At 45.8% G+C, this 27796-nt stretch overlaps 1 protein-coding gene across 1 annotated transcript in view; it reads right to left on the reverse strand.

Annotated features, from left to right (window-relative positions):
- Window positions 1-27796, reverse strand: part of MYO15B (myosin XVB) — a 198806-nt gene that overhangs the window by 139092 nt on the left and 31918 nt on the right. The window contains exons 6-7 of the mRNA XM_029597500.1: window positions 18524-18598; window positions 15941-15998 (exon numbers count right to left, since the gene is read on the reverse strand). Of these exons, the coding sequence (XP_029453360.1) occupies window positions 15941-15998; window positions 18524-18598 (133 nt within the window). The remainder of the gene's footprint in view (window positions 1-15940; window positions 15999-18523; window positions 18599-27796) is intronic.

Consider the following 27796-nt stretch of genomic DNA (forward strand, 5'->3'; position numbering starts at 1 on the left):
GCACGCCAGCAACCTGTTGGCGCGCGCAGATTTAGGCCTGCCGTAAGCAGGCCTAAATCTGCCGACAATGGTAGGGGGGGGGTTTAGATAGGGCCGGGGGGTGGGTTAGGTAGGGGAAGGGAGGGGAAGGTGAGGGGAGGCGGAGGGAACAGGCAGCGCGCGCTGGGCTCAGCGTGCGCAGGTTGCACAAATGTGCACTCCCTTGCGCGCGCCGACCCCGGATTTTATAAGATACGCGCAGCTTCGAGCGTATCTTATAAAATCCAGCGAACTTTTGTTCGCGCATGGTGCGCGAACAAAAGTACGCGCGCCCGCTGTTTTTGAAAATGTACCCCAATAAATACAAGCGTATGATTTGTAAATTTTATAAAGGACATTTATGCAATCAAGATTAACATCTGTAATAAGTATGGGTTTAGAACATAAGAACATGCAATACTGGGTCAGACCAAGGGTCCATCAAGCCCAGCATCCTGTTTCCAACAGAGGCCAATCCAGACTACAAGAACCTGGCAAGTACCCAAAAACTAAGTCTATCCCATCCTACTGATGCTAGTATTAGCAGTGGCTATTTTCTAAGACAACTTGATTAATAGCAGGTAATGGACTTCTCCTCCAAGAACTTATCCAATCCTTTTTTAAACCCAGCTACATGAACTGCACTAACCACATCCTCTGGCAACAAATTCCAGAGTTTATTTGTGCGTTGAGTAAAAAAGAACTTTCTCCGATTCGTTTTAAATGTGCTATATGCTCACTTCATGGAGTGCCCCCTACTCCTATTATCCGAAAGAGTAAATAACCGATTCACATCTACCCGTTCTAGACCTCTCATGATTTTAAACACCTCTATCATATCTCCCCCTCAGCTGTCTCTTCTCCAAGCTGAAAAGTCCTAACCTCTTCAGCCTTTCCTCATAGGGGAGCTGTTCCATTCCCTTTATCATTTTGGTTGCCCTTCTCTGTACCTTCTCCATCGCAATTATATCTTTTTTGAGATGCGGCGACCAGAATTGTACACAGTATTCAAGGTGTGGTCTATACTTCTATATAAGTGTCCATAGGGTTTGGAATGGAGTGGGCTCTCTAGGCTGGTGGCTTGACCAAATTTTGGGAGCCGAAGTGCTTGTGTGCAGCAGTTTCCTCCAGGCTGACTTGCTCTCTGTAGGGGACGTGCTGCCGACTGTATTGCATACTTCTTTGCATGATTCTCACTGGTCTTGTGAGACGTTCAGATCAGTGCGACAATACAGACACCAGCATGGGTGCTTGAAGCACGCTGTGCAGCCGGCAGCACATACGGAGAGCAAGCGAACCCCCCAGACATGCAAGGGACTGGCGTGCTGAGAAAAAAGCGAGATGGCGGAGGTCCCAAGAATGGAGGCTTGGTAGGGAAGAGGGAAAATCCCGAGGCTAGGGAAGGGGGAGGGGTCCTGAGGCAGGAGGCCTATTTTGGGTGGGGGGAAGGGGGTTCCTGAGGCTGGACATGTTGGGGGGGATCCTGAGGCTGGTTGAGGAAGGGGGATTCTGAAGCTACCTGGGAAAGGGAGGATCCTGAGGTTAGAGACTGGCCAGGAAAGGGGAGGGGGTCCTGAGACTGCAGGCTGGCGGGAAAAGGGGAGTCCTGAGGCCTAGCTGGGGAAAGGAGTGTCCCAAGGCTTGAGACTGACTGGAGAAGGAGAGAGGGACATCCTGAGACTGTAGGCTGGCTGGGGAAGGGGGGGGGGGGGGATGTCCTGAGACTGGCTTGAGGGGGCTCATCTGAAGCTGACCTAGGGGGAAATCAGGAAGTTGTTGAGACTGACTGGATGCGGGAGGGATACAGGGCTGGAGGCAGACTGGCCGATTACTGTGCACAGGGGAATGAGAGGGAGTCAAGGGATACTGGTGCTGGGCACTGGTGCTGGTTTGGAGGAAGCAGATTACCACAAGGAGGGCGGGGGAGTATTGGGAGGTATTATGTTTGGGACACCAAGCTTCTGTTGTTCTTGGAGGGGAGGGGGGGGGGGGTGAGTGTAATGTAACAAACCACCTCCCATTCTTCAACAAGAATAATGCCAGGAGCTCAGCAGCTCCAACATAACACAAGACTCTTCAGCCACCCTGGGCGGTGATGTTGCGGAGTCATTTAGCTCTCTCTCTCTCTCTCTCTGAACCCCAAAAATCGTGTACCTCTCGCACTCGATCTCTAACTCCTCCTTGTCTCCCGTGCAATGAACCCCTTGCAAGCCACCATCTCTCTCATGCCTCCGTCATGCATTTAAAAAATGGTGCCCTCGCATCATCCTATGGCGCTCTGCCCACTTCCGGCATCCTAGGCAACCGCCTAGTCCTGCCTAATCCTCATGCCGGCCCTGATAACACCTTCCACTCCTCACGAGAATGATGATGGGGGCGTGGTTAAGCATAGAAAGGAAGTGATTTTTGTTCCTGCTTTTGAAATTTTGAACTGCAAAGTCTGGCTTCATGGAGTTTCCATTTCAGTTTTTCTCTGCACGTTTGTAATTTGTGGTCAACTTTTCTGTATTTGGTGAAGGTCTTTTTGTGTTCTGCAAGTATGACTGAGCTGAGGTATTCTGCTAGTGTTTAGGGTTCTGTAGCCAGGAGCGGTTCTATAATGAGGCAGGGTGAGGCGGCCGCTTCAGGCAGCAAACTTTGGAAGCGACAAAAACTGCCTCCTAAACTCCTCTAGCGGCCGCCTCATCCTGTCACTAAAACAAAGGACTTGCACAGAATTCATCCCCCCCCCACCCCCATCCATGTGCAGCTGGGGTCTCTTCCATCTTTGTCATTTTCTGTGCAGAATGGCAACAATGAAGGAGACCCAGACGTGCCATGAGCGGAAATCGTCCCACTCGCGGCAAACAGCAAGGTCTCAGCATGCTGCAAGACAAAGAACAAGGCCCTGGTGAGAGTGTGTGTAGAGGGATGTGTGTGTGAGAGAGAGCATGTATGAAGGTGCTTGGGGGGGGATGTGAGAGAGAGCATGTATGAAGGTGCTTGGGGGATGTGAGAGAGAGCATGTGTGAAAGTGCTTGGGGGATGAGAGAGAACATGTGTGAAGGTGCTTGGGGGATGTGAGAGAGAGCATGCGTGAAGGTGCTTGGGGGGATGTGAGAGAGAGCATGTGTGAAGGTGCTTGGGGGATGTGAGAGAGAGCATGTATGAAGGTGCTTGGGGGATGTGAGAGAGAGCATGTGTGAAGGTGCTTGGGGGATGTGAGAGAGAGCATGTGTGAAGGTGCTTGAGGGATGTGAGAGAGAGCATGTGTGAAAGTGCTTGGGGGATGAGAGAGAACATGTGTGAAGGTGCTTGGGGGATGTGAGAGAGAGCATGAGTGAAGGTGCTTGGGGGATGTGAGAGAGAGCATGTATGAAGGTGCTTGGGGGATGTGAGAGAGAGCATGTGTGAGGGTGCTTGGGGGATGAGAGAGAACATGTGTGAAGGTGCTTGGGGGATGTGAGAGAGAGCATGTGTGAAGGTGCTTGGGGGATGTGAGAGAGAGCATGTGTGAAAGTGCTTGGGGGATGAGAGAGAACATGTGTGAAGGTGCTTGGGGGATGTGAGAGAGAGCATGCGTGAAGGTGCTTGGGGGGATGTGAGAGAGAGCATGTGTGAAGGTGCTTGGGGGATGTGAGAGAGAGCATGTATGAAGGTGCTTGGGGGATGTGAGAGAGAGCATGTGTGAGGGTGCTAGGGGGGTGAGAGAGAACATGTATGAAGGTACTTGGGGGATGTGAGAGAGAGCATGTGTGAAGGTGCTTGGGGGATGTGAGAGAGAGCATGTGTGAAGGTGCTTGGGGGATGTGAGAGAGAGCATGCGTGAAGGTGCTTGGGGGGATGTGAGAGAGAGCATGTGTGAGGGTGCTTGGGGGGATGTGAGAGAGAGCATGTGTGAGGGTGCTAGGGGGTGAGAGAGAACATGTGTGAAGGTGCTTGGGGGATGTGAGAGAGAGCATGTGTGAGGGTGCTAGGGGGTGAGAGAGAACATGTGTGAAAGTGCTTGGGGGATGAGAGAGAACATGTGTGAAGGTGCTTGGGGGATGTGAGAGAGAGCATGCGTGAAGGTGCTTGGGGGGATGTGAGAGAGAGCATGTGTGAGGGTGCTAGGGGGGTGAGAGAGAGCATGTGTGAGGGTGCTAGGGGGTGAGAGAGAACATGTGTGAAGGTGCTTGGGGGGATGTGAGAGAGAGCATGTGTGAGGGTGCTAGGGGGGTGAGAGAGAGCATGTGTGAGGGTGCTAGGGGGTGAGAGAGAGCATGTGTGAGGGTGCTAGAGGGTGAGAGAGAACATGTGTGAAGGTGCTTGGGGGGATGTGAGAGAGAGCATGTGTGAAAGTGCTTGGGGGGATGTGAGAGAGAGCATGTGTGAGGGTGCTAGGGGGATGTGAGAGAGAGCATGCGTGAAGGTGCTTGGGGGGATGTGAGAGAGAGCATGTGTGAGGGTGCTAGGGGGGTGAGAGAGAGCATGTGTGAGGGTGCTAGGGGGGGTGAGAGAGAACATGTGTGAAGGTGCTTGGGGGATGTGAGAGAGAGCATGTGTGAAAGTGCTTGGGGGGATGTGAGAGAGAGCATGTGTGAGGGTGCTAGGGGGTGAGAGAGAGCATGTGTGAGGGTGCTAGGGGGGTGAGAGAGAACATGTGTGAAGGTGCTTGGGGGGATGTGAGAGACAGCATGTGTGAGGGTGCTAGGGGGGTGAGAGAGAGCATGTGTGAGGGTGCTAGGGGGTGAGAGAGAGCATGTGTGAGGGTGCTAGGGGGTGAGAGAGAACATGTGTGAAGGTGCTTGGGGGGATGTGAGAGAGAGCATGTGTGAAAGTGCTTGGGGGGATGTGAGAGAGAGCATGTGTGAGGGTGCTAGGGGGATGTGAGAGAGAGCATGCGTGAAGGTGCTTGGGGGGATGTGAGAGAGAGCATGTGTGAGGGTGCTAGGGGGGGTGAGAGAGAGCATGTGTGAGGGTGCTAGGGGGGGTGAGAGAGAACATGTGTGAAGGTGCTTGGGGGATGTGAGAGAGAGCATGTGTGAAAGTGCTTGGGGGGATGTGAGAGAGAGCATGTGTGAGGGTGCTAGGGGGGTGAGAGAGAGCATGTGTGAACGTGCTTGGGAGGGAGAGAGAGCATGTGTGAAGGTGCTTGGGGGGGGTGAGAGAGAACATGTGTGAAGGTGCTTGGGGGATGTGAGAGAGAGCATGTGTGAGGGTGCTAGTGGGGTGAGAGAGAGCATGTGTGAAAGTGTTTAGGAGGGAGAGAGAGCATGTGTGAAGGTGCTTGGGGGGGTGAGAGAGAACATGTGTGAAGGTGCTTGGGGGGATGTGAGAGAGAGCATGTGTGAGGGTGCTAGGGGGGTGAGAGAGAGCATGTGTGAGGGTGCTAGGGGGGTGAGAGAGAGCATGTGTGAACGTGCTTGGGAGGGAGAGAGAGCATGTGTGAAGGTGCTTGGGGGATGTGAGAGAGAGCATGTGTGAAAGTGCTTGGGGGGATGTGAGAGAGAGCATGTGTGAGGGTGCTAGGGGGGTGAGAGAGAGCATGTGTGAACGTGCTTGGGAGGGAGAGAGAGCATGTGTGAAGGTGCTTGGGGGGGTGAGAGAGAACATGTGTGAAGGTGCTTGGGGGGATGTGAGAGAGAGCATGTGTGAGGGTGCTAGGGGGGTGAGAGAGAGCATGTGTGAGGGTGCTAGGGGGGGTGAGAGAGAACATGTGTGAAGGTGCTTGGGGGATGTGAGAGAGAACATGTGTGAAGGTGCTTGGGGGGATGTGAGAGAGAGCATGTGTGAGGGTGCTAGGGGGGTGAGAGAGAGCATGTGTGAGGGTGCTAGGGGGGGTGAGAGAGAACATGTGTGAAGGTGCTTGGGGGATGTGAGAGAGAACATGTGTGAAGGTGCTTGGGGGGATGTGAGAGAGAGCATGTGTGAGGGTGCTAGGGGGGTGAGAGAGAGCATGTGTGAGGGTGCTAGGGGGGGTGAGAGAGAACATGTGTGAAGGTGCTTGGGGGATGTGAGAGAGAACATGTGTGAAGGTGCTTGGGGGGATGTGAGAGAGAGCATGTGTGAAGGTGCTTGGGGGGGGGGGAGAGAGCATGTGCAAGGGTGCTTGAGTGTGGATGCCAGAGAGAGGGAGCCTATGGGGGAGGGGGAGAGTGGGGCAAGGGGAGCGCTGGGGAGGAGGGCAGGGGACGTCATCTCATCCCTCGCCTCAGGCAGCAGATTGCGTTGAGTAGGGATGTGAATCGTTTTTCAACGATTAAAATTATCGTCCGATAATGTTTATATCGTCTTAAATCGTTATAGAACACGATACAATAGAAATTCTAACGATTTATCGTTAAAAATCGTTAAATCGTGTTAGTGCGCACTAACTCGAGTTAGTGCGCACTAACTCCCCGTTAGTGCGCACTAACTCGATTTAGTGCGCACTAACTGAAAATGATACAAATAAACACTTTCCAGGTCACTGAAGGTCAGTTAGGAATGAATATGTGTTCCTATTGGCTGGCTGCCCTCTTATCTATTGATGTTACCAAGGTTACCACTGAGGTGATGGTTGGGGGGATGGGAAATGGAACTGGAAACTAACGAACACCAACAGAAAATGAAACAAAGTGTTCACACTTCCCAGGTCAGTAAAGGTCACTTAGGAATGAATATGTATGTATGTATTCCTATTGGCTGGCTGTGCTCTTATCTATTGATGTTACCAATATGGTTGGGGGGATGTGAAATGGAAACAGTTGGAAGCTTGACAAAAAAAGTAATGTAATGATCAGCACTCACGTGACTAGAACTTGTTTGTTTATTATTTTTGTTAGCAGGCACCTGAAATGCTAGTGCATGTTGAATTTGCCAATCACTGTGCATTTTAGAAAGGTGGTCCTGGCTGGAACTGTACACAGTTCAAATATATGTAATTGATTGTTGGTAAGTGTATTTTTTAAGTAGCCACACTGGCACCAGTATGTTTACTTTTCCTCCTACTTAACTCACTAGCTCAGCTTTGTAAGAAGGGCTTCTCTGCTTGTGTGTTGTTTTTGTTTGGTGTGAGGAGAGCAGAAACATCAGATCTTTATTCAATCTACTACAGTCATCTCTTACAGTGCCCTATCCCTATTAATACCAGGAGTGTTGTGATCTTCCTGCACACAGTGCCCTAACCCTGATACCAGTCTGAGACAGCTCCCTCCCTGCATTACTAGTGAGAGGCTGGCTTCACAGACAGGGGGGAGCTGCCTGACCCTCACTCCTGACTTCCCCCATGTCCCAGCTAGTGAATGGTGTGTGGGTGAGGGGGGGGGGGAGGATGGTGAAGTCTGAGACAGCTCCCTCCCTGCATTACTAGTGAGAGGCTGGCTTCACAGACAGGGGGGAGCTGCCTGACCCTCACTCCTGACTTCCCCCATGTCCCAGCTAGTGAATGGTGTGTGGGTGAGGGGGGGGGGGGGGATGGTGAAGTCTGAGACAGCTCCCTCCCTGCATTACTAGTGAGAGGCTGGCTTCACAGACAGGGGGGAGCTGCCTGACCCTCACTCCTGACTTCCCCCATGTCCCAGCTAGTGAATGGTGTGTGGGTGAGGGGGGGGGGTGGATGGTGAAGTCTGAGACAGCTCCCTCCCTGCATTACTAGTGAGAGGCTGGCTTCACAGACAGGGGGGAGCTGCCTGACCCTCACTCCTGACTTCCCCCATGTCCCAGCTAGTGAATGGTGTGTGGGTGAGGGGGGGGGGGGGAGGATGGTGAAGTCTGAGACAGCTCCCTCCCTGCATTACTAGTGAGAGGCTGGCTTCACAGACAGGGGGGAGCTGGCTGACCCTCACTCCTGACTTCCCCCATGTCCCAGCTAGTGAATGGTGTGTGCGTGAGGGGGGGGGAGGATGGTGAAGTCTGAGACAGCTCCCTCCCTGCATTACTAGTGAGAGGCTGGCTTCACAGACAGGGGGGAGCTGCCTGACCCTCACTCCTGACTTCCCCCATGTCCCAGCTAGTGAATGGTGTGTGGGTGAGGGGGGGGGGGGAGGATGGTGAAGTCTGAGACAGCTCCCTCCCTGCATTACTAGTGAGAGGCTGGCTTCACAGACAGGGGGGAGCTGCCTGTCCCTCACTCCTGACTTCCCCCATGTCCCAGCTAGTGAATGGTGTGTGGGTGAGGGGGGGGGGGGTGGATGGTGAAGTCTGAGACAGCTCCCTCCCTGCATTACTAGTGAGAGGCTGGCTTCACAGACAGGGGGGAGCTGGCTGACCCTCACTCCTGACTTCCCCCATGTCCCAGCTAGTGAATGGTGTGTGGGTAAGGGGGGGGGGGGAGGATGGTGAAGTCTGAGACAGCTCCCTCCCTGCATTACCAGTGAGAGGCTGGCTTCACAGACAGGGGGGAGCTGCCTGACCCTCACTCCTCCGGGGTATTGTGATCTTCCTGCACACAGTGCCCTATCCCTGATACCAGGGGTGTTGTGATCTTCCTGCATGCAGTGCCCTATCCCTATTAATACCAGGAGTGTTGTGATCTTCCTGCATGCAGTGCCCTATCCCTATTAATACCAGGAGTGTTGTGATCTTCCTGCATGCAGTGCCCTATCCCTGATATCGGGATGTGTGCAAGAAGATCACAACACCCCCGGTATCAGGAATAGGGCACTGTGTGCAGGAAGATCACAACACCCCCAGTATCAGGAATAGGGCACTGTGTGCAGGAAGATCACAACACCCCTGGTATTAGGGATAGGGCACTGTGTGCAGGAAGATCACAACACTCCTGGTATTAATAGGGATAGGGCACTGTGTGCAGGAAGATCACAATACCCCTGGTATCAGGGTTAGGGCACAAGTTCTAGTCACATTGACTGATCACATTACTTGTTTTGTCAAGCTACCAACTGTTTCCATTTCCCATCCCCCATATACTGTCAGTAGGAAACTTGGTAACATGAATAAATAAGAGGGCAGCCAATAGGAATACATATTCATTCCTAAACTGACCTTAACTGACCTGAAAAGTGTCAAATTGTATCATTTTCAGTTAGTGCGCACTAACTCCCAGTTAGTGCGCACTAATCGGAAAAAACGATTTTTAACGATTTTTTAACTAAAAAATCGTGCCTAAGACGATTTTCTTGCCCTGCCACACGATTTCTATCGTTAAGACGATATGGAAAACGATTCACATCCCTAGCGTTGAGCCGCCCCTGTCTGTAGCAGTCTGGTGTAATATATGTAGTGCTGCTTTTTCATAGGTAGCGTTGTTGCTGCTGGAGTTCTGTGTGTTAATGCTGCTATGATATGGCAGATTTATTATATATGTGCTAAGTGAATTTTTTTTAAATTATTTCACAATGGGCCAGGTAGCAGAGGAAGTCTGTGTTTCTCTTACTTAGAGGACACAGGCATTTTTTTCGGTGTGTGTGTGTGTTGGGGGGTGGTGATCTGTGGTCACAAAGTACAGTAGATATTTACAGAACTAGAGGTACAGGATTTATATTGGGTTTGTCTTGCACATACAATGACAAGAATGAGCTTCACTCTTGAACCATGTTAGGTATGATCTCAGGCTCTCATAATTTACAGCTAGTGTTCTTCTTAATACTTGCATTGTATCAAAGAGCTTCTTTCTGAAGCTTGTATGACACATAATATATGCAGGCAACATATCAAAGTGAACCTGGAAGTTCTTTAATTATGTAAGAGGTGCTCAAACAATTAGGACCGTTCCTGTATCTTTTTGGTCTCTAATTACATCTCGTGGTCCTTGATGCTCACCATACAGTCGCCTAGTACTGACGTTTCTATTAGCAAAGCTGTTTTTGTCATTTTCTGTTTTATCATTATGGCTGGTTTTCTAGCATCAAGCATTTTATTGGCTGATCTGGGAATGAATAATTGCACTCTGACTTATTCGAAGAATATATGTAAGAAAGAATGACACTAATTGTTAACATAAAGTAAGAAATCGGCAGTAGGAAGGGGGTAGAGCTAGGGACAGAGCTTGGTTGCATCCCCCCCCCCCCCAAACAAAAAGCTATTCCGCTGCCCCTGTAACTGTCTTTATTAATATTATGTTCGGCAGGTTTTTATGTTGCCCGGATTTGTTGTGATTTTTCTCAGTATGTTATTTGATTTGTTTTGAGTTTTTTTTAATTATTTTTTTTTAGGAATGGCCAGATGAGACCAGATAATGAATTATTTCCACTGAGGCAACCAAATCAAGTGAAACGTGGCCTGCGACGGGAATTAAAACACATCTTGGGGCACCACCTTTGGCACAGCTGAATTATTTTGAGAACCACTGAGGTGGAAGTTTATTCCAGCAAAGTTGTTTCACTTGTCTTCTGCTGCCTTTGAGGCAAAGGTTCTCATTTCTAGAATTAAAAGCCTATTTTGAGGCATTTTTCAGTCATCATTTGTAAATTACTTGTTCTATAAATTGACAATATTAAAAGACCTTTGCTGGCTATTGTTTTCACTGGTTTTAGATATGTTATTCATGGGATTTTTGTGTATTTTATTTTTAATTTTGTGACTTCTTTATATATTTTTTTGTTCTCCCCTGTGTTAAAGATTTGATAATTTGTTCTGTGATACACTGAAGAAAAAATAAACTATTTTTGTGAAAAAAAAAATCTTTTGTGATTTTAGTTATAGAAGGTATCACATTTTTGTTTGCTATTTTTTAAAAGTTGTAGGTACTGTGATTTAGACATGGACTTCAGCTTTTTTGTAAGATAAAGAACATTCGTCACATTCTTTTACGAAGCAGTTCTAGAAACCAGTCAGATGACAAAGCCTCCATAGCCGGATGCTGGTTAAAAAAAAAAATCACTTTACTAGTACACAGGCGTGAAAATCCCATACCCCAACTGCTGGGTGCACCAGTCTTGTACACTAGAGTCACCTTTTTAAGATGGATGCATCCAGCAGAGAAGCAGAAACTTTCATAACCGCTTCTTATCATTTGGTGACCAGCATGCGATCAGAAGACCCTCTTTCTTGACACTTAGGCTATCTGTTGATGATACTTGCTCCAATGATTTGTTTTCAAGAGTTTTGCCATATACATAGGATAGGAAAAACTCCTCTGGAAATTGGGCCCCATCTGTGGCATGACAGAGGCAAGGCTGGATTTAAGATTATAGCACCCATTCCCAGATAGACGTTCAGGGCACTGCTACTCTATTAGTTGGGTTTGCTTCAGAACATGATCATGTGTGGACTATGAAAATGTTTTTTCGTTCTTCTAATAAGAGTCTTCTTGGACAACAAGTGGCTTTATTTCCTGATGTCGCTAAAGCGACTCAACTGAGACGAAAGTTATTTCTGGCTAAAAAGCAGTGGGGTAGATTTTAAAAGTTTGCACACGGGCGTACATGTGCGTGTGCTACCCGGTGCGCGCACATGTACGTCCGATTTTAGAACATGGGCACGCAGACACGTGCCTGTTATAAAATCCGAGGTTGGCGCACCCAAGGGGGCCGAGCCGTGCTACCTTCCTCCGTTCCCTTCCCCCTAACCTAACCTTCCCACCCCTTCCCCTAACCTTTCCCCCCCTAGCCCTACTCTAACCCCCCCAAAATGTTTATCTTAACTTTTGCACGTGCCGGCAGCCTGCTGGCATGCGATCCTCTGACAGAGTGGCAATGGCCGCTCTGTCGGAGGCCTCTGGCCCCGCCCCTGCCCCCGGACCGCCCCTTTAGTAAAGCCCCGGGACTTACACATGTCCCGAGCTTTTATGCGCATTGCCGCGCCTTTTTAAATTAGTCCCAGTGCACGTAACCCTTTTTAAATCTGGCCCAGTGTGTATTAGATATTGATGCATCTTTTGTTTTACAATTTCCTTGTAAATGTATTATTAAAATGTCTTCTTATACTTTAGTTTTCTTCAATCCAGATCAGTTGGAAGGGTTTCTTTCCAATCGAGAAAGACCATCATCTCCTGTTCTTCCTTAATGTATGCAGTGCCGTTGTTAACATCCCGAGAGTTCATATTGATTCATAGTGCTTTTTCTTCTATACATATATTGGTATTGAAATAGGTCCCCTTAATGAGGTCTTATTAGGGTAATTATTTCTAACATGCTTTTTATTTTCTTGTATAAATTTTATTTCCTCTTGTTTATCCAGTTTTCTTGATGTCTCTTGTTTGACTTGTAAAATTTAAAAATTCTGAAAATATAGAGTTAAAAAAAAAAAGATTATAGTGCCCATAGGCAGAGGGTCACATTGGTGCTGTTTTTAAAGCTGTGCCAGCACACTCCCCTAAAGCAAGCGGAGGCGGGCTCCTATTTGGCCTGGATATTTGGCGCCTTCAAATTTGGCACACGAGGCAGTTGCCTATGTCGCCTGTGCCCAAACCCGGGCCAGAACAGGGCCCATCTCACGCTGCTTATGGCAGACAGAATCACTCAGGATCATGGGTCTCTCTCTCATTCTCTGTGCAAGAAGAAATCTCTTGAACCCTTACTACTACTACTCCACCACATTTCTATAGTGCTGCACGGCATACGCAGCGCTGTACAAGCACACAAAAAGTCAGTCCCTGCTCATCAGAGCTTACAATCTAATAAGACAGGGCAAGAGACTTGGGGTAGAGAGGCATAACCCGCAACACTCAGTGACTCGGAATATTAATAAGCCCCCCTCTTCTTTTGTTCTGACTGTGCTCTCATTCCCTCCTCTGACACCAGGTTGGCACTGAGAGAGAAAACAGAGTACAAGCAGTACTTCCTCTTAAGTGGCACAAATATTTAGTTAATCAGGATGAGAAAACCATCACAAATGTCTTCTAGCCTACTACAAGGTCACTGCAAGCCTTCAAATAGTGTCCTTGACCTACCCCTACATGAAATCTTTTCAAAGACAACACCCTAAGGTGGGTCATTTACTAAGCCACAGTGTTTTACCACAGCTTAGTAAAACCCCACAGTATTTTCCCCCTCCAGAAGAAAATACCATGGGGAAAAAATACTGTAGGGAAAAACCCCCAAAAGCTGCACGATGGTGGCCCCTTCACCCAGGGCCACTGTCTTGTTATTTTATTTATTTATTTATTTATTTATTTCTCGAGTTTTATATACCATCGTTCAGTTTCGCCATCACAACGATTTACAAAGTTTCGATGTTTAACAGAGTTTCCAAAAGATTCATGTGATTGTTAACATAGATATTGTAGGCTTTATAAACGTAGTTCGGATGTCAAACTTAGGGATGTGAATCGTTTTTCAACGATTAAAATTATCGTCCGATAATGTTTATATCGTCTTAAATCGTTATAGAACACGATACAATAGAAATTCTAACGATTTATCGTTAAAAATCGTTAAATCGTGTTAGTGCGCACTAAATCGAGTTAGTGCGCACTAACTCCCCGTTAGTGCGCACTAACTCGATTTAGTGCGCACTAACTCCCCGTTAGTGCGCACTAACTCGATTTAGTGCGCACTAACTGAAAATGATACAAATAAACACTTTCCAGGTCACTGAAGGTCAGTTAGGAATGAATATGTGTTCCTATTGGCTGGCTGCCCTCTTATCTATTGATGTTACCAAGGTTACCACTGAGGTGATGGTTGGGGGGATGGGAAATGGAACTGGAAACTAACGAACACCAACAGAAAATGAAACAAAGTGTTCACACTTCCCAGGTCAGTAAAGGTCACTTAGGAATGAATATGTATGTATGTATTCCTATTGGCTGGCTGTGCTCTTATCTATTGATGTTACCAAGGCTAACACTGAGGTAATGGTTGGAGGGATGTGAAATGGAAACAGTTGGAAGCTTGACAAAAAAAGTAATGTAATGATCAGCACTCACGTGACTAGAACTTGTTTGTTTATTATTTTTGTTAGCAGGCACCTGAAATGCTAGTGCATGTTGAATTTGCCAATCACTGTGCATTTTAGAAAGGTGGTCCTGGCTGGAACTGTACACAGTTCAAATATATGTAATTGATTGTTGGTAAGTGTATTTTTTAAGTAGCCACACTGGCACAAGTATGTTTACTTTTCCTCCTACTTAACTCACTAGCTCAGCTTTGTAAGAAGGGCTTCTCTGCTTGAGTGAGGGTCAGGCAGCTCCCCCCTGTCTGTGAAGCCAGCCTCTCACTAGTAATGCAGGGAGGGAGCTGTCTCAGACTTCACCATCCTCCCCCCCCCCCTCACCCACACACCATTCAAAGAAGTTCTAGTCACGTGAGTGCTGATCATCACATGTCAAGCTTCCAACTGTTTCCATTTCACATCCCCCCAACCATTACCTCAGTGGTAACCTTGGTAACATCAATAGATAAGAGCACAGCCAGCCAATAGGAATACATATTCATTCCTAAGTGACCTTTACTGACCTGGGAAGTGTGAACACTTTGTTTCATTTTCTGTTGGTGTTCATGAGTTTCCAGTTCCATTTCCCATCCCCCCAACCATCACCTCAGTGGAAACCTTGGTAACATCAATAGATAAGAGGGCTGCCAGCCAATAGGAACACATATTCATTCCTAACTGACCTTCAGTGACCTGGAAAGTGTCTATTTGTATCATTTTGAGTTAGTGCGCACTAACTCGAGTTAGTGCGCACTAACGGGGAGTTAGTGCGCACTAACTCGAGTTAGTGCGCACTAATCGGAAAAAACGATTTTTAACGATTTTTCAATGAAATAATCGTGCCAAACACGATTTTCTTCTCCTGCCACACGATTTCTATCGTTAAGACGATATGGAAAACAATTCACATCCCTACAAACTATACAGTTTCAGTTATGTGTTGTATTACGTGCTTGCATTGGTTGTTAAAGGGCAATAGCGACCCAACTGACCCCACCCCTGGGCATCTTGTGAGACCCCTACCTAATCCTTCTCCTGCCCCTTTTAGAGGCAGCCCTAATGTTAAAACAAACCCCCCCAAAAATTAAGTTTGCATGGTGAATGCCCTTCCTACCCAACCCTGCCATTTTCAAGAAAACAATCCCTGGCTCCATACCAGGTAAGTCACGTTATTGTATTCACATAAACTTTACTAGTAATGAGCTGCTTTGCATGCATTTGCAAAGTATTTGCATGCAAAGCAGCTCATTACCATGTTTGCAATATTAGGGGTAAAATAACGTGTCATATTGAAAACACTGTGTGTTGTCGCTGAGTTAAGGCATTTAATGGATACAATATACCCCTAAGGGGGAAGGCAGCATGATCTGAGGAATCCGAGTATGACATTCTTAAATCTTGCATCCTGCTGACACTTAGGAAAGGTGTACAAGCATCTCTAAAGAGGTTCCACAGATGCCACCAGAACACCGCCGAACCTTTCCTGACCCGGTCTCTCTGAAATCCCTGTCCAGCAGTAAGCCAAACACATTTTCTCTTTCAACTGAGTCACTGTGCACTTGAGAGGACAATGGGCACGGAGAGTTCCCTTAAGCACAGCAATAAATCAATACAACTGCCTGGGTGTGGTGCTGGGATATTTATTACAAGCAAAATATTTTCTGTGCCAAACAAGCACGGATTTCTTCATCAAACCAGCTCTCCCCACCTTATTCCAGCTTCCCTTCCGTTGTCTGCTCTCTCCATGAATCCAACCTTCTCACCTTATGCTACCTTCATTCATTCCCAGTCCCCTGTCTCCCTTCCCTTATCTCAGACTCCTCTCTCCTGCTCTGTCTCATTTCCTACAGCTCATTTATTTCACTCTTTTCTAGTCTTCTTTCTCCGGCCTTCTCTCATCTTTTGTTTAAATCACTTCTCTTGCCATTTGCTAGTCTCATCCCCCAGTCTCTTTCTTCCATAATTCAGCCTGTTCCTAGGTCTCCTAAGCCTCCCCCCCTTCTTTCTAAACAGCTCCTTTCCCCTCATTCCAGCTCCTCGTTACTCCCTATTCAAGCCTACCCTTTCCTTATTATTCCAGCTTTCCTATCTCCTTGGTTCACCCTTCTAGCTCAGGAAGAAGGGATCACATACAGTTTCTCCTTACCTTCAGCTAAGCGTAGGAGGGCTGCAAGCTCTGCTGGGATCTCTAGTCGCCGTACATCCTGCCAAAAGAGAAAATAAGCAAAAGGGGCTAATTCTCAAAGCTTTACAATGACTCTGTTAACCTCTGATGGGGCCTAATATATTTCTTCTAAAAATTCACCTGGAATCTATAAAGTCCAGCTTGTGGAATTCAGCCCAATAATGACACCCAATTCAGCAAGGGTTTCCCAGTGAAGTGCCAGATCTGCCCCTCTAAAAAGCAGCAAGCAGTGCTGAGGTTCAACACTAGAGTTAGCTGGGATAGGAAAGTTGGGCCAAGGCTTATGAAAAAAAAAATATATATATATATATGTATATATATATATATATATATACACACTCTTGGGCAGATTTTATAAAACTACGCGCGCGCGTACTTTTGTTCACGCACCAGGTGCAAACAAAAGTACGCCAGATTTCAATAGATACGCGCGTAGCCGCGAGTATCTGTTAAAATCCGGGGTCGGCGCGCACAAGGCTGCCCAAAATTGGCAGCCTGCGCGTGCCGAGCCGCACAGCCTGCCTCCGTTCCCTCTGAGGCCGCTCCAAAATCGGAGCGGCCTCAGAGGGAACTTTCCTTCCTTTGACCCCCCGCACATTCCCCTCCCTTCCCCTACCTAACCCACCCCCCCCCCCCCCAGCCCTATCTAAACCCCCTCCTACCTTTGTTGCACAAGTTATGCCTGCCCGAGGCAGGCGTAATTGCGCAGGCCGGGCCGGCTGCTGGCACGCCATGGTCAGGTCTGGGGGCTGGTCCGGAGGCCATGGCCATGCCCCTGACATGCCCCCGATGACGCACCGGCCGCAACACGCCCCCCCCCAGGAAAGCCCCGGGACTTGCGCGCACCGGCAGCCTATACAAGATAGGCTCGGCACATGCAGGGGGGGGTTGGGGTAGGTTTTCGAGGGTTACATGAGTAACCTACGTGCGTAACCCTTTGAAAATCTACCCCAGTATATATAAACTCAAAACAAAACTATTAATATCTAAAAGCAAGAGTCTCTTCATTCCAGAAGATAGAGGCTGCATTTGATATATATAATCATAGAATGGTTTGCATACAACATACTTGATCACTCATGACAGGAGAAGGCTTGGCCTAGTGAGGCTGAGAACTAGGGAAACCAAGGTTCAAATCCCACTTCTCTCAGTGATACACCTCTCCCATTGCCTCAGGTACCTACTTAGGGGTAGATTTTCAAAGGGTTACGTGCGTAGGTTACGCGCGTAACCACCGAAAACCTACCCCAAACCCCCCCTGCGCACGCCGAGCCTATCTTGCATAGGCTGCCGGCGCGCGCAAAGCCCCGGGATGCGCGTAAGTCCCGGGGCTTCCCTGGGGGGGCGAGTCGCGGCCGGCGCATCATCGGGGGCGTGTCGGGGGCGTGTTGCGGCCTCAGGCAGGCGTAACTTGTGCAACAAAGGTGGTGGGGGGGGGGGGGTTAGATAGGGCCAGGGGGGTGGGTTAGGTAGGGGAAGGGAAGAGAAGGTGCGGGGGATGGAAGAAAAGTTCCCTCTGAGGCCGCTCCGATTTTGGAGCGGCCTCGGAGGGAACGGAGGCAGGCTGCGCGGCTCGACACATGCAGGCTACCGACCCCGGATTTTAACAGATACACGCGGCTAAGCGCGTATCTATTCAAATCCGGCGTACTTTTCTTTGCGCCTGGTGCGCGAACAAAAGTACCCGAGCGCGTAGTTTTATAAAATGTACCCCTTAGTTAGTAAATTCATTGGCTTATTGTTCCTGAATTCTAATAATGCCGTAAGCCTCTTTGAGCATCATTTGGAAAAACAGGCTAAAAATCCCAAATTATTAATATTATTATGCACAAATACAGCATACGCCACAAACTTTGTTATGAGACCGTTTATAAAACCAACTTAAATTTATTGTGAAAGTTATATAACGAATATTATGCACTAGTCTAAGCAATTTATCATGAAGAAATTTAAAGTGTATGCCATCATTAATCCGCCCTGCCACAGTGGGCATATAACATGTGACACAGCACACACAACAAACTTTATCTGGCTTATGCATAGGTTTGCATTTCTTTTTGTGGCGGACCTTCCTGGAGTGCACCCCAAAACCAGGTTGTCTCCAAGTTACATCACATTTTTCATAGCATTCTCACAATGCTAAATAAGAAGCTTAAATAAAGGATTTCTACACGTGAACCTTCAGTCTGGAGGCAAAGGGGTAAAGCAACTGCCCTGAGGCCACAGAGCATTGGCATGTGGGCTGGTCTTGCTCACTATCATCCATTCATAACTAAACTGTGACTGCAAAGAGATCCAGGTTTCAGAAGGAACGCAAAGCCTAATGTTAGAAGCTAAATAGGAAAATACCCAGAAATCTAGCACACAGTAAAGATTCAAGGAAGGATCCGCATGGAAGCCATCTCTCAATTCTTCCTCTGACTCTTACTCTGAGCACTCTTACTGACACAGCTCGACAACCTAAGGGACACTTTACGCCAACATATAAACGAACACTCAACAAGAAAGCCATGGAAAGAGATTAAGTGGAATGGATCGACATACCATGCCAGGCCGATTGCTTAGGTTCCGACTTCCGAATGTTGACGTGTTCCTCTGCTGCCAGTCGTTGGGCCTTTGCTGAGCACAGAAGACAATAAGCAGGTGATTAATGTCCTGGGAGGCACGCAACCATCTCCCCCAGGCTTAAAATGGAAGTTCAGGGGCAATGAGTCAGTTCCTTTCAATAGCTCAGGTTCCACTCACCAGATTAGTAATCATTTGGTTGGCCAAAAGGCTTTATGGCCAATCAAATCCCAATTCTCATTTACACTGGCTAATAAGCTCTTTTTTTTGGTCAAATCAGGGACCATGGCTTTCTGTTTGGGAAAGCTCTCTCCAGGAACTTGGCATTCGCATACTGAAAGCAACATCACTCCGAGAAGCGCCTGTTAACCTGCAAACTCAACTGACCCATCTTCAGCCCATCTTGTTTTCCTAACACACACCTGACGCTGAGCATTTGGAACAGATACAAGCCAGGAAACTGAGTAACTCAATGTGCCGAGCACCAGCAGAGTCCAGGAAGAGCGCAGAAAGGTCAATGCGCTCTGGATGCTGCTCTTTGTAAACACCGTGAGATGTGGCCAGAAGCGAAGCAATGTGTCAAATGCTGACCCTTTGTGCCATGACTTAAAATTTTAACTGGGGAAAAAGCAGAGACCATCACCTACCTGCTCTCTCTTGTTTCTGCCTGTGCATGCCTTACTGGAGAGGGAGACACACACCCAGGGCTTGGTTCCACTGGGCAGGAACAGTTGTGCTAAAGTCCATAGAGGGAAGCACCCAAGAACAAGGAGTGACTGAGAGCAAACGCAGGAGGAAAAAGGGCTGCGGCTATGACAGCTGAACTTTGAGATCTCTGACTACAAGTGTCGGGTATTCAGAAAGCAAACAAGGGAGGGAGGGAAGCAGAGATGCAGCTTGCTGTGGTTCCTTTTAGAAGGAAGAGCTGGAACCGCTCAGGAAGAACGATAAAGAATCAGTCCCTCCAATGTGTCAGAGGCTCCAGCACAAAAAAAAAAATTGCAAGGAAAAACAGCAGAAAAACCTTTGCTTAAGGCCACCAGTAAAAATAAAAGGATCCTGATTCCCAACACATTCGATTAATCTCTACAACATGTGCGTGGTGAGGGTCTTAGATTTACAAGTGGGTAACGCATAAGCATTGTGCCATCTGCACTGCCAGCTTCTGAAGAGGAAAATGTAACTGGTAAACTCCCCTCCAAAATGGTATCCTGGATCATGTCACGGGGCTCCCCCCCCCGCCAAATCTTGATGATATGAAAACAAAGAAACCATGCTCTTAGAAATTTTAGAGAAGCAGGGTAGATAAAAGTGCATCCTGCCTTGAGGGAAAAGGGGGGGCCTCACCTACCAGTACAGCAAGGGTTAAAGTAAAAAACAAATAATAAAAAAAGTGAGGTGGAACTCTCTTGCTCCATGCCATCAGGGCCATTAACTTTCACATGGGAAGAGAAAGGTCTGGTGAGGTGGAAACAGCTGAGAGCAAATAAGAGATAATTGGATTTTGGAGATGTTAAAAAACATCTATAATCTACAGGCACAAGAGAGGTATGCATACACCCAGGTGAATGATTTCATTCAGAGAGAGGGAGTCAGAGAAGATTTTAAAGCCCTAATGATAACAGTTGAGAAGCAAAGGGAAAAGGCCAGTGGTGGTATTGTAGGTGCTGCAGAGAAACCAAGGCTTTTGAGGGGCATAGATTCACTGGAGACTGGGAAAAGGAGTTAGAGGAAGAGCAGTGAGAGATAATAAACCACCGCATGTAAGTAAATCTACACAGTTTGTTCCAAGGATCCTGGGAAACAATGACACATTCTTATATCAGCCCCCAACACACCGCTCAATCAGCCAATAGTACCTGTTATGTTATTAGGCTATATCCTATTAAGAAATGTTATAATAGTTCCATTAAGAAATCTCTCATTCACATGTAAATTTGTTCATGTAATGTTTTTCACAATGTTCCAATGTTAACTCTATGTATTAAGTTGTTTTTCATGTAAACCGGAGTGAAGGCAGATTGCTATTCTTCGGTATATAAAAGATCCGAAATAAATAAAATAAATGACACAGTGCTATGCAGATGGTACTTAACCCTCCCAGAAGTTGCACTAGCCTAGATCTGAGGTTTCAGAAATGTGCTGAAGTGGATGTGGCGCAATGGTGGGGGCTGCTTGAAGGTGAGAGCATTCTGGGAACCGGTTCAAAGGGTGCTAGAGGGAAGCAATGCAGAGATGTACACATTTAAAACAGAGCGCTTTGTATTGGGCCTATCTGTGTTGGAGAGTAATAGGAGAGAGAGAGAAAAAAAAAAAGATTAAATAGCTCAGCTTCTGATGGTGGCGAGATGCTGCATAGTGGCAAACTGGAGAAAAGTTAATGAATGCCCTTACTCAGAGGGAATGGTTACCAGAGAAACTCACACCATGGATGAACTCACATACAAAGCAAGCAATAGAAAACTAACTAGGCGATGGGAGACACACTGGGTTAAAATCACATCAATTAATAAATGAGGAACTGAGCATGCAATAGACTGAGGAGAATAGGGGAAGGGCTGGCAACAGAACAAGATGGTTTCCGTGTTTTTATGATATTGATACCTTACCTGGATTTAACTGCAGCTACGGTACTTTCCAGCCTTAGCCGACTAACTAAGGGCTTCATTTATTTATTTTATTTTCCATATTTCTATATTAAGCAGTTGTCCCACAGACACAGAATGTGAGAAAAGCCTTAGTAAATCAGGCCCTAAGTTTCCAATGGAAGGGAGGGGGAGAGATGGACATGGAGAGTTAAAGGGATTTATGAAGTAAAAATGTTTTTTGATTTGCTATTTTACAAATGATTTGAGTGTTTGATGTATTTCAAAATACTTTAAAAAAAAAAAAAAAGTTCCCATGGAGTAAAGAAATCCCAGAATGGAACTTCCTAACTCTAGTTTCAAAAACTAAGCTGGTCATTTTTAGTTAATTTTATGCCAAACACTAGACAAACTGAATTCCTGTATCATTGACTTAATTTTTTTGGCTTCTCTCAGAAAGAAACAGCAAAACCTCATAACTTCTCAATCTGTCTAGAGGGGGAAACCATTAGCTGGATCCCGCATTATCTCCTGGCAGCTAACAAGATTCTATAAACCCTACAGGAAACTTAGATGCTTTCAATGAATAACCATTTCTTATTATCCAGCAACTGCAGCTAAGAGCTCACTGCAGGCATTCAAAAAAATAAAATGCAACAAGCAGGTACAAGAAGAGTTCAGCACCAAAGAATGCTGGGATAAAAGCCACACTGGCAAGAACAGCAGAAGGGTGTGGTTGGACATGCAGTTACTGTGGGAAGTGGGCTGTTAAATCCCCGGTACTGCATTGCTGATGATGCTGGCTATTTGGAAAAGCTCAGTTTTGGAATTTCAAACTTTTCGATGTCACGAGAGTGACTTTGATGGACAAAGTTTTCTTACAACATTACTGTGTTATATCAGTGTCACACAGACAACTTCCAAACCACAGCAACTATGCTGTGCAGTTGCACAACCCAACACAACTATACCACAGCACAATGTAACAGTTATTACCACATAACACTAATTCACAGTACAGTCATCACAACTCACCATAAATACACTTGCAAAGCAACCATAGACACTCAAAAACAGACCCACACAATACACAAAAAAACCCACAAAATATGGTAAACCAATGCACAATACACTCAGTAAAAACACAAACACAAATTCAACACTAAATAAAACTCACAATACAATTATACCAAAGTTATGTCCGTGAAATACAAGGAAATAGAGTGATAGTTTTATTTTCTTGGACATACCTCACTTATTGAACATACAAGATATAAAACATAATTCTTTGAAGCAGCAATAATTTTCTTTAATGTCACAATATAGTTGCTAACATATTCTGCTGTAAGAGTGCATGTTTTGTTGCGTGGTTGCCTGGGCAGTATTTTAGTGTATGCTAATGGCATAGTAAAAACCTTAAGTATTTTATATTATCAAGTATTGCATTGCTGCTTCTGTATTGAACACTGTTTCAAGCATTTTATATTATTGCGTATTACATTACTGCTTGTCCCATATGCATATTGAGGTCAACACTCAAAAAACCCTAAAAAAGATAACTTATCCAGCTAAAGTTAGCTGGATAAGTTATCAGGTATATTCAGCAGTATATATTTATCTGGATATACACAGCCGGATAATTTTGAAAGCTAACTGGCTATCTTTGTACATCACCAGTTAGTTTTCAAAGTTATCTGGTACATACACTTGGATAACTTTGCCCTTAACCAGCTATATTCAAAGGATATAACCAGTTAAGTGCTGATGCCGTGTTTAAAAAAAAAAAAAAAGCCAGTGTTTTGGGCCTCCTTGTAGAGGTGCTATGAAAAGTTTTTTTTCGTGCAGCAAAGCCTCCTCACCAGCGAATTAAATGACCGCCATTTAATATGCTGGTGAGGAAGCTTTGCTGCATGAAAATTTGAAAGAGAAATAAAAGAAATAAGTTTGGGTAGTCAAACTTGAACAACGAGTGTCAAAGATATACCCACTCCTGAATAAGGATGCCGTTCGAAACTTGCGCAAGTCAGGTTCAATGAAGCATTGGAGAAAGATGCCATTTAATTGCAGCTAAGTAATGGTTTGGGCGGTCTTGACGTATATATAAGAAAGCCGCATAGGGCACATTTTAATTTGAAGGAATTAAACATGTCATGTTATAAGTGCACTTTGATAATTTATAAATTTCACAGCATTTGACATAACTTTAAAAAAAAGAGGTTGAAGGTTGGTGTGTTAATGATTAGATTCAAAGGACGGGATAACCTGGATGGTTCCTGCTGCAAGAGTGTATGAAACCACCACCTTTCACTTTACACAATTTAAGAGAATTTTGTAGATGGACATGCTGCAGTGAAATTTATGAGAATTATACACGAGGTTCAGTCACGTTGAATTGATATTGAAGTTGAGAACCTTCGTAGATGGTCAATTGAGATATTGGAAATGTCAGAATATGCTGAAATGCTAGAATGTTTGCTAAAAACCAAAAAGCATGTCAAGGGTCAGCCTTAAGATTTGTTCCTGGCTTCTGGGCTCAATTTACAAGAAAATACATGACTTACAAGAATTCAGCCCTATTAACAGATATCAGATAAAATTATAATTTCAACCAATTAGGAAAATGTTTTATAGAAACAAACGTAATAGCTCATTGGTGTATAAATTAGAGATGGTGAACTATTTAATGTATTATATCAGCAATGTTCTATGAGACTGCTTTTAAATTGCCTTGCTGGTAATTTTGCACTCTCCAGTGGCCCAACCTCACAGGTGGACCCCATCTCACTGGCGGCCCGGAAGAGGAATTGGTCTGTAAGACCACCAGTGTGTGAATGGGAGCCTGGCTGGAGGTGGGGTATGTGAATGAAAGCCTGACTGGGGGGGGGGGGGGGGGTATGTGAATGGGAACCTGACTGGGGGGGTGTATGTGAATGGGAGTCTGACTGAAGGGGGGGGGGGAGTATGTGAATGGGAGTTTGACTGGAGGGTTGTATGCATGTGAATAGGAACCTGTCTGGGGTATGTGTGGGTATGTGTATTTCTGTGTGCATGAGAACCTAACTGGGATGTATGTGTGTGTGTGCATGTGTGTGTGTGTGTGTATGTGTGGGGGGGGGTGTAGGAACCTATCTGGGATGTGTATGTGTGTGTGCGTGTTTGGGAACCTGTCTGGTGTGCGTGTGTGCATATGTATGGGAACCTGTCTAGGGGGTTTGTTTGTGTGTATGGGAAACTGTCTAGGTTGTGATGTGTGTGTATGGGAACCAGTCTGTGGTTGTTTGAGTATGTGAATGGGAGCCTGTCTGTGTATGGGTGAGAGTGTGTGTGTGTGAAAACATTTTGTGCTGCCTCACTAATCCATGCCTTACTCAGGATGACTGGAAATAAAAAAGTTTTCAGGTATGGAGAGCGGTGAATTTTCCATCCTTATTAGTTTTACTTATTGGATGTCTGTGTCTGCCATCTCGAAATAATTTATTGTTATTTGGAAATTTTTAAAATTTTATATGAGCTCTTAATTGGGTGTTATTCTACTCCTTAGATCATTATAAACAGAATATTTACAAGTATGGTTTTACTGATATGAATCATTTATATTCCTTGATTTTATTGTTTGATGAATGATTTATGAGGACTGGTGATGTTTCTGTTTCTCCATTGCTGCATTGTGTACAGAGTCTGGCTTGTTGCGGTTTGTGGTTCAGTTTCTGTTATAGTCTCTTTATTCTGAATTTGGTGAGAGTGAATCTGTGTTCTGCATGTTTAATTGAGGTGGGGTATTCTGTGTTAAAAAATAACAACAGAAAAAAAAACCCGAAGAGGGAGATAGCACAGTAATTGTCCTCACAGGGCAGCAAACCGGCCCTGTTGCTACAGAATTGTTGGACATGGCTTCTTTCCATTTCCTGGCCGCAGGAACAGATTTGTGAGGTTCCCGGTGGGCTGGAGGGTTCAGGGTGGGTTGACTGGTGGGGGGGGGAGCAGATGGAGAGGGATGTAGGTCTTGCCAGGTTTACTTTTTAGCAATTATGTGATTTTGGGGGAGAGAAGGAAGGGCAGCTTTCCAGGCTTAGTCCTGTTCCCTTTAACCTTTTAATTTGGGGGGCGCTGGAGGGAGGTGGCCTTGACCACCATGGATATTATACATTTGGCTGGGGTGTGGGTATGGGGGGGGGGGGAGGGAAGATTGTTTGTTTGTTTTTTAACACAGTTAAGGGCAAAGTTATCTGGCAATATGTTACTGGATGACTTTAGACCTGCTCTCAAGCACATTTGGAGATAGCTAACTAACTTTCAGGCCGATACAGTACAGTACATTTGGACCCGCGTTTTCGACACGCTATTACCCCTTACTGAATAAGGGGTAAAGCTAGCGCGTCGAAAACTGTATCGCGCGGGAATGACTAATAGGGCCATCAACATGCATTTGCATGTTGCGAGCGCTATTAGTCTCGGGGGGGGGGGGGGGGGGTTGGACGCGCGTTTTCGACGCGCTATTACCCCTTACTGAAACTGAACCATAGAAACTGAACCACAAAACCGTGACTGTGCAGCCAAGCCACACATTTTACTTTCAGAAATTAGCGTCTACCCAAAGGTAGGCATTAATGTCTGCCGGCGGCGGGAAGTGCACAGAAAAGCAGTAAAAACTGCTTTTCTGTGCACCCTCCGACTTAATACAATGGCGATATTAAGTTGGAGGTCCCAAAAGTTAAAAATAATTAAAAAAAAAAAAATTTTAAATCGGCCCACGGCTCACGGGTTGGAAACCGGATGCTCAATTTTGCCGGCATCCGGTTTCTGAATCCGTGGCTGTCAGCGGGTTTGAGAACCAACACTGGCAAAATTGAGCGTCGGCTGTCAAACCCGCTGACAGCCGCCGTTCCTGTCCAAAAAGAGCCACTAGGGACGCGCTAGTGTTCCTAGCGCCTCTTTTTACCGCGGGCCCTAATTTGCATAGGCCACCCTCCTGAATCGCTTTCCCGTGACTTTTTCTGTATCAACCTATTATTCAGCTAATTCCAAACAGCGTTAACTGGATAAATTATTCAGCTAACTCCCTGTACCGGAACACTGCGTTCACACTCCTTTCTTGTTCAGATAAATCTTAGTCATATAATGACTTATCTGGCTAACGTTTAGCTGGATAAGCAAGGGGGATATTCAAAACGTTCCATTTAGTCAGATAACTTATGAGCTATCTGGCTAAATGGCTTTAAATATTGGCCTCAATATGTTTTATACTGTACTTTGCCTTGGGCTTGATAAGATAAGGCAGAAGATAAATTAAGATAAATTTGAAAAATATAAAATTTAAAAGTGACATTTTCCTTTTACTTCAGAGGTAATAGGCTGGACTTAGCTGCCCTCATTATTATTATTGTAATTTCTATAGCATTACCAGGCACCTCTTCCCTTCTCCCTCACCAGCTTCTGTTTCTGTGCTTTCCACCTTGCTGCTGCCTTATGCCTATAACAGCCTTCCTGAATTGGTGCATCATACCCCTCTCTGGCCATATTCAAGTCCTGCCCCCAAACCTACCTTCTTGAGGTTGTTTTTTAATCTTAAATCCTGGTTCTGTCCCAATCATAGCCTCGTTGATTTTAACCGCGTTCACAGTAATAAATACATTTTCTGAAACTTCTTGTTTTGTCTGTGGGTCTTGATAGATTGTAAGCTCCTTGGAGCTGGACCGTCTCTTATGTGTCTGCACTGAGCTAAGTACATTTAGTAGAGCTATAGAAATGTTAAATACTTCTAAGAGTGGCGTATCAGTAGTAATCGTAGTACCTAAGAAAGTTATGATATTTCAAGTCCTTTCAATAGAGATGTGCAAACTGGCTTAAGACAAAGGCAACACATGTCTATCGCAGTCTGATTTGAATTTGAGAAAAATATTTATCAGGATTTTGCCACGGATCTTGATAGACTCCATGAAAGTCTACAATCGCTCTGTCGATCCAAAGAAATGCATTGTGCACCTAGTTTGGATTTTTTTTTCGCTATGTGCATCACTTTGCACTTGTCCACATTAAATTTTATCTGCCATTCAGCTGCCAGTCTCCCAGTCTTGGAAGGCCCTTCTGCAGTTCCTCGCAGTCTGCTCATGTTTTAACAACTTTGAATAATGTTGTATCACCTGCACATCTGATCACTTCACTTGTTGCTCCCTTTTCCAGATTATTTATTAACATGTTAAACAACATTGGTCCCAGTATAGATGGAACATGCCACTATTTAGCTTTCTCCATTGAGAAAACTGACCATTTAGTCCTACTCTTTTGTTTCCTATCTTTTAACCAGTTATCAAGCTAAATAGGACATCACCTTCTACCCCTTGATTTTTAAATTTCCTGAGGAGTCTCTCATGAGGTACTTTGTCAAATGCCTTTGGAAAATCCACATAAACTATATTGACCAGCTCACTCTTATCCACAAGTTTATTAACACCTTCAAAAGATCCAGTAGGTTGGTAGACTTCCCTTTGCTAAATCCATGTTGGCTCCTCCCCAATAGGTCATGTATATCCATATGTCTAGTAATTTTGCTTTTAAGAATGGCTTTTATCATTTTGCTCAGCACCAATGTCAGATTTACCAGTCTATAGTTTCCCGAATCACCCCCTAGTGCCCCTTGTAAAAACTGGTGTTACCCTCCAGTCTTCAG

Source organism: Rhinatrema bivittatum, chromosome 4 (assembly GCF_901001135.1).
Source record: "Rhinatrema bivittatum chromosome 4, aRhiBiv1.1, whole genome shotgun sequence".
Classification (NCBI taxonomy): domain Eukaryota; kingdom Metazoa; phylum Chordata; class Amphibia; order Gymnophiona; family Rhinatrematidae; genus Rhinatrema; species Rhinatrema bivittatum.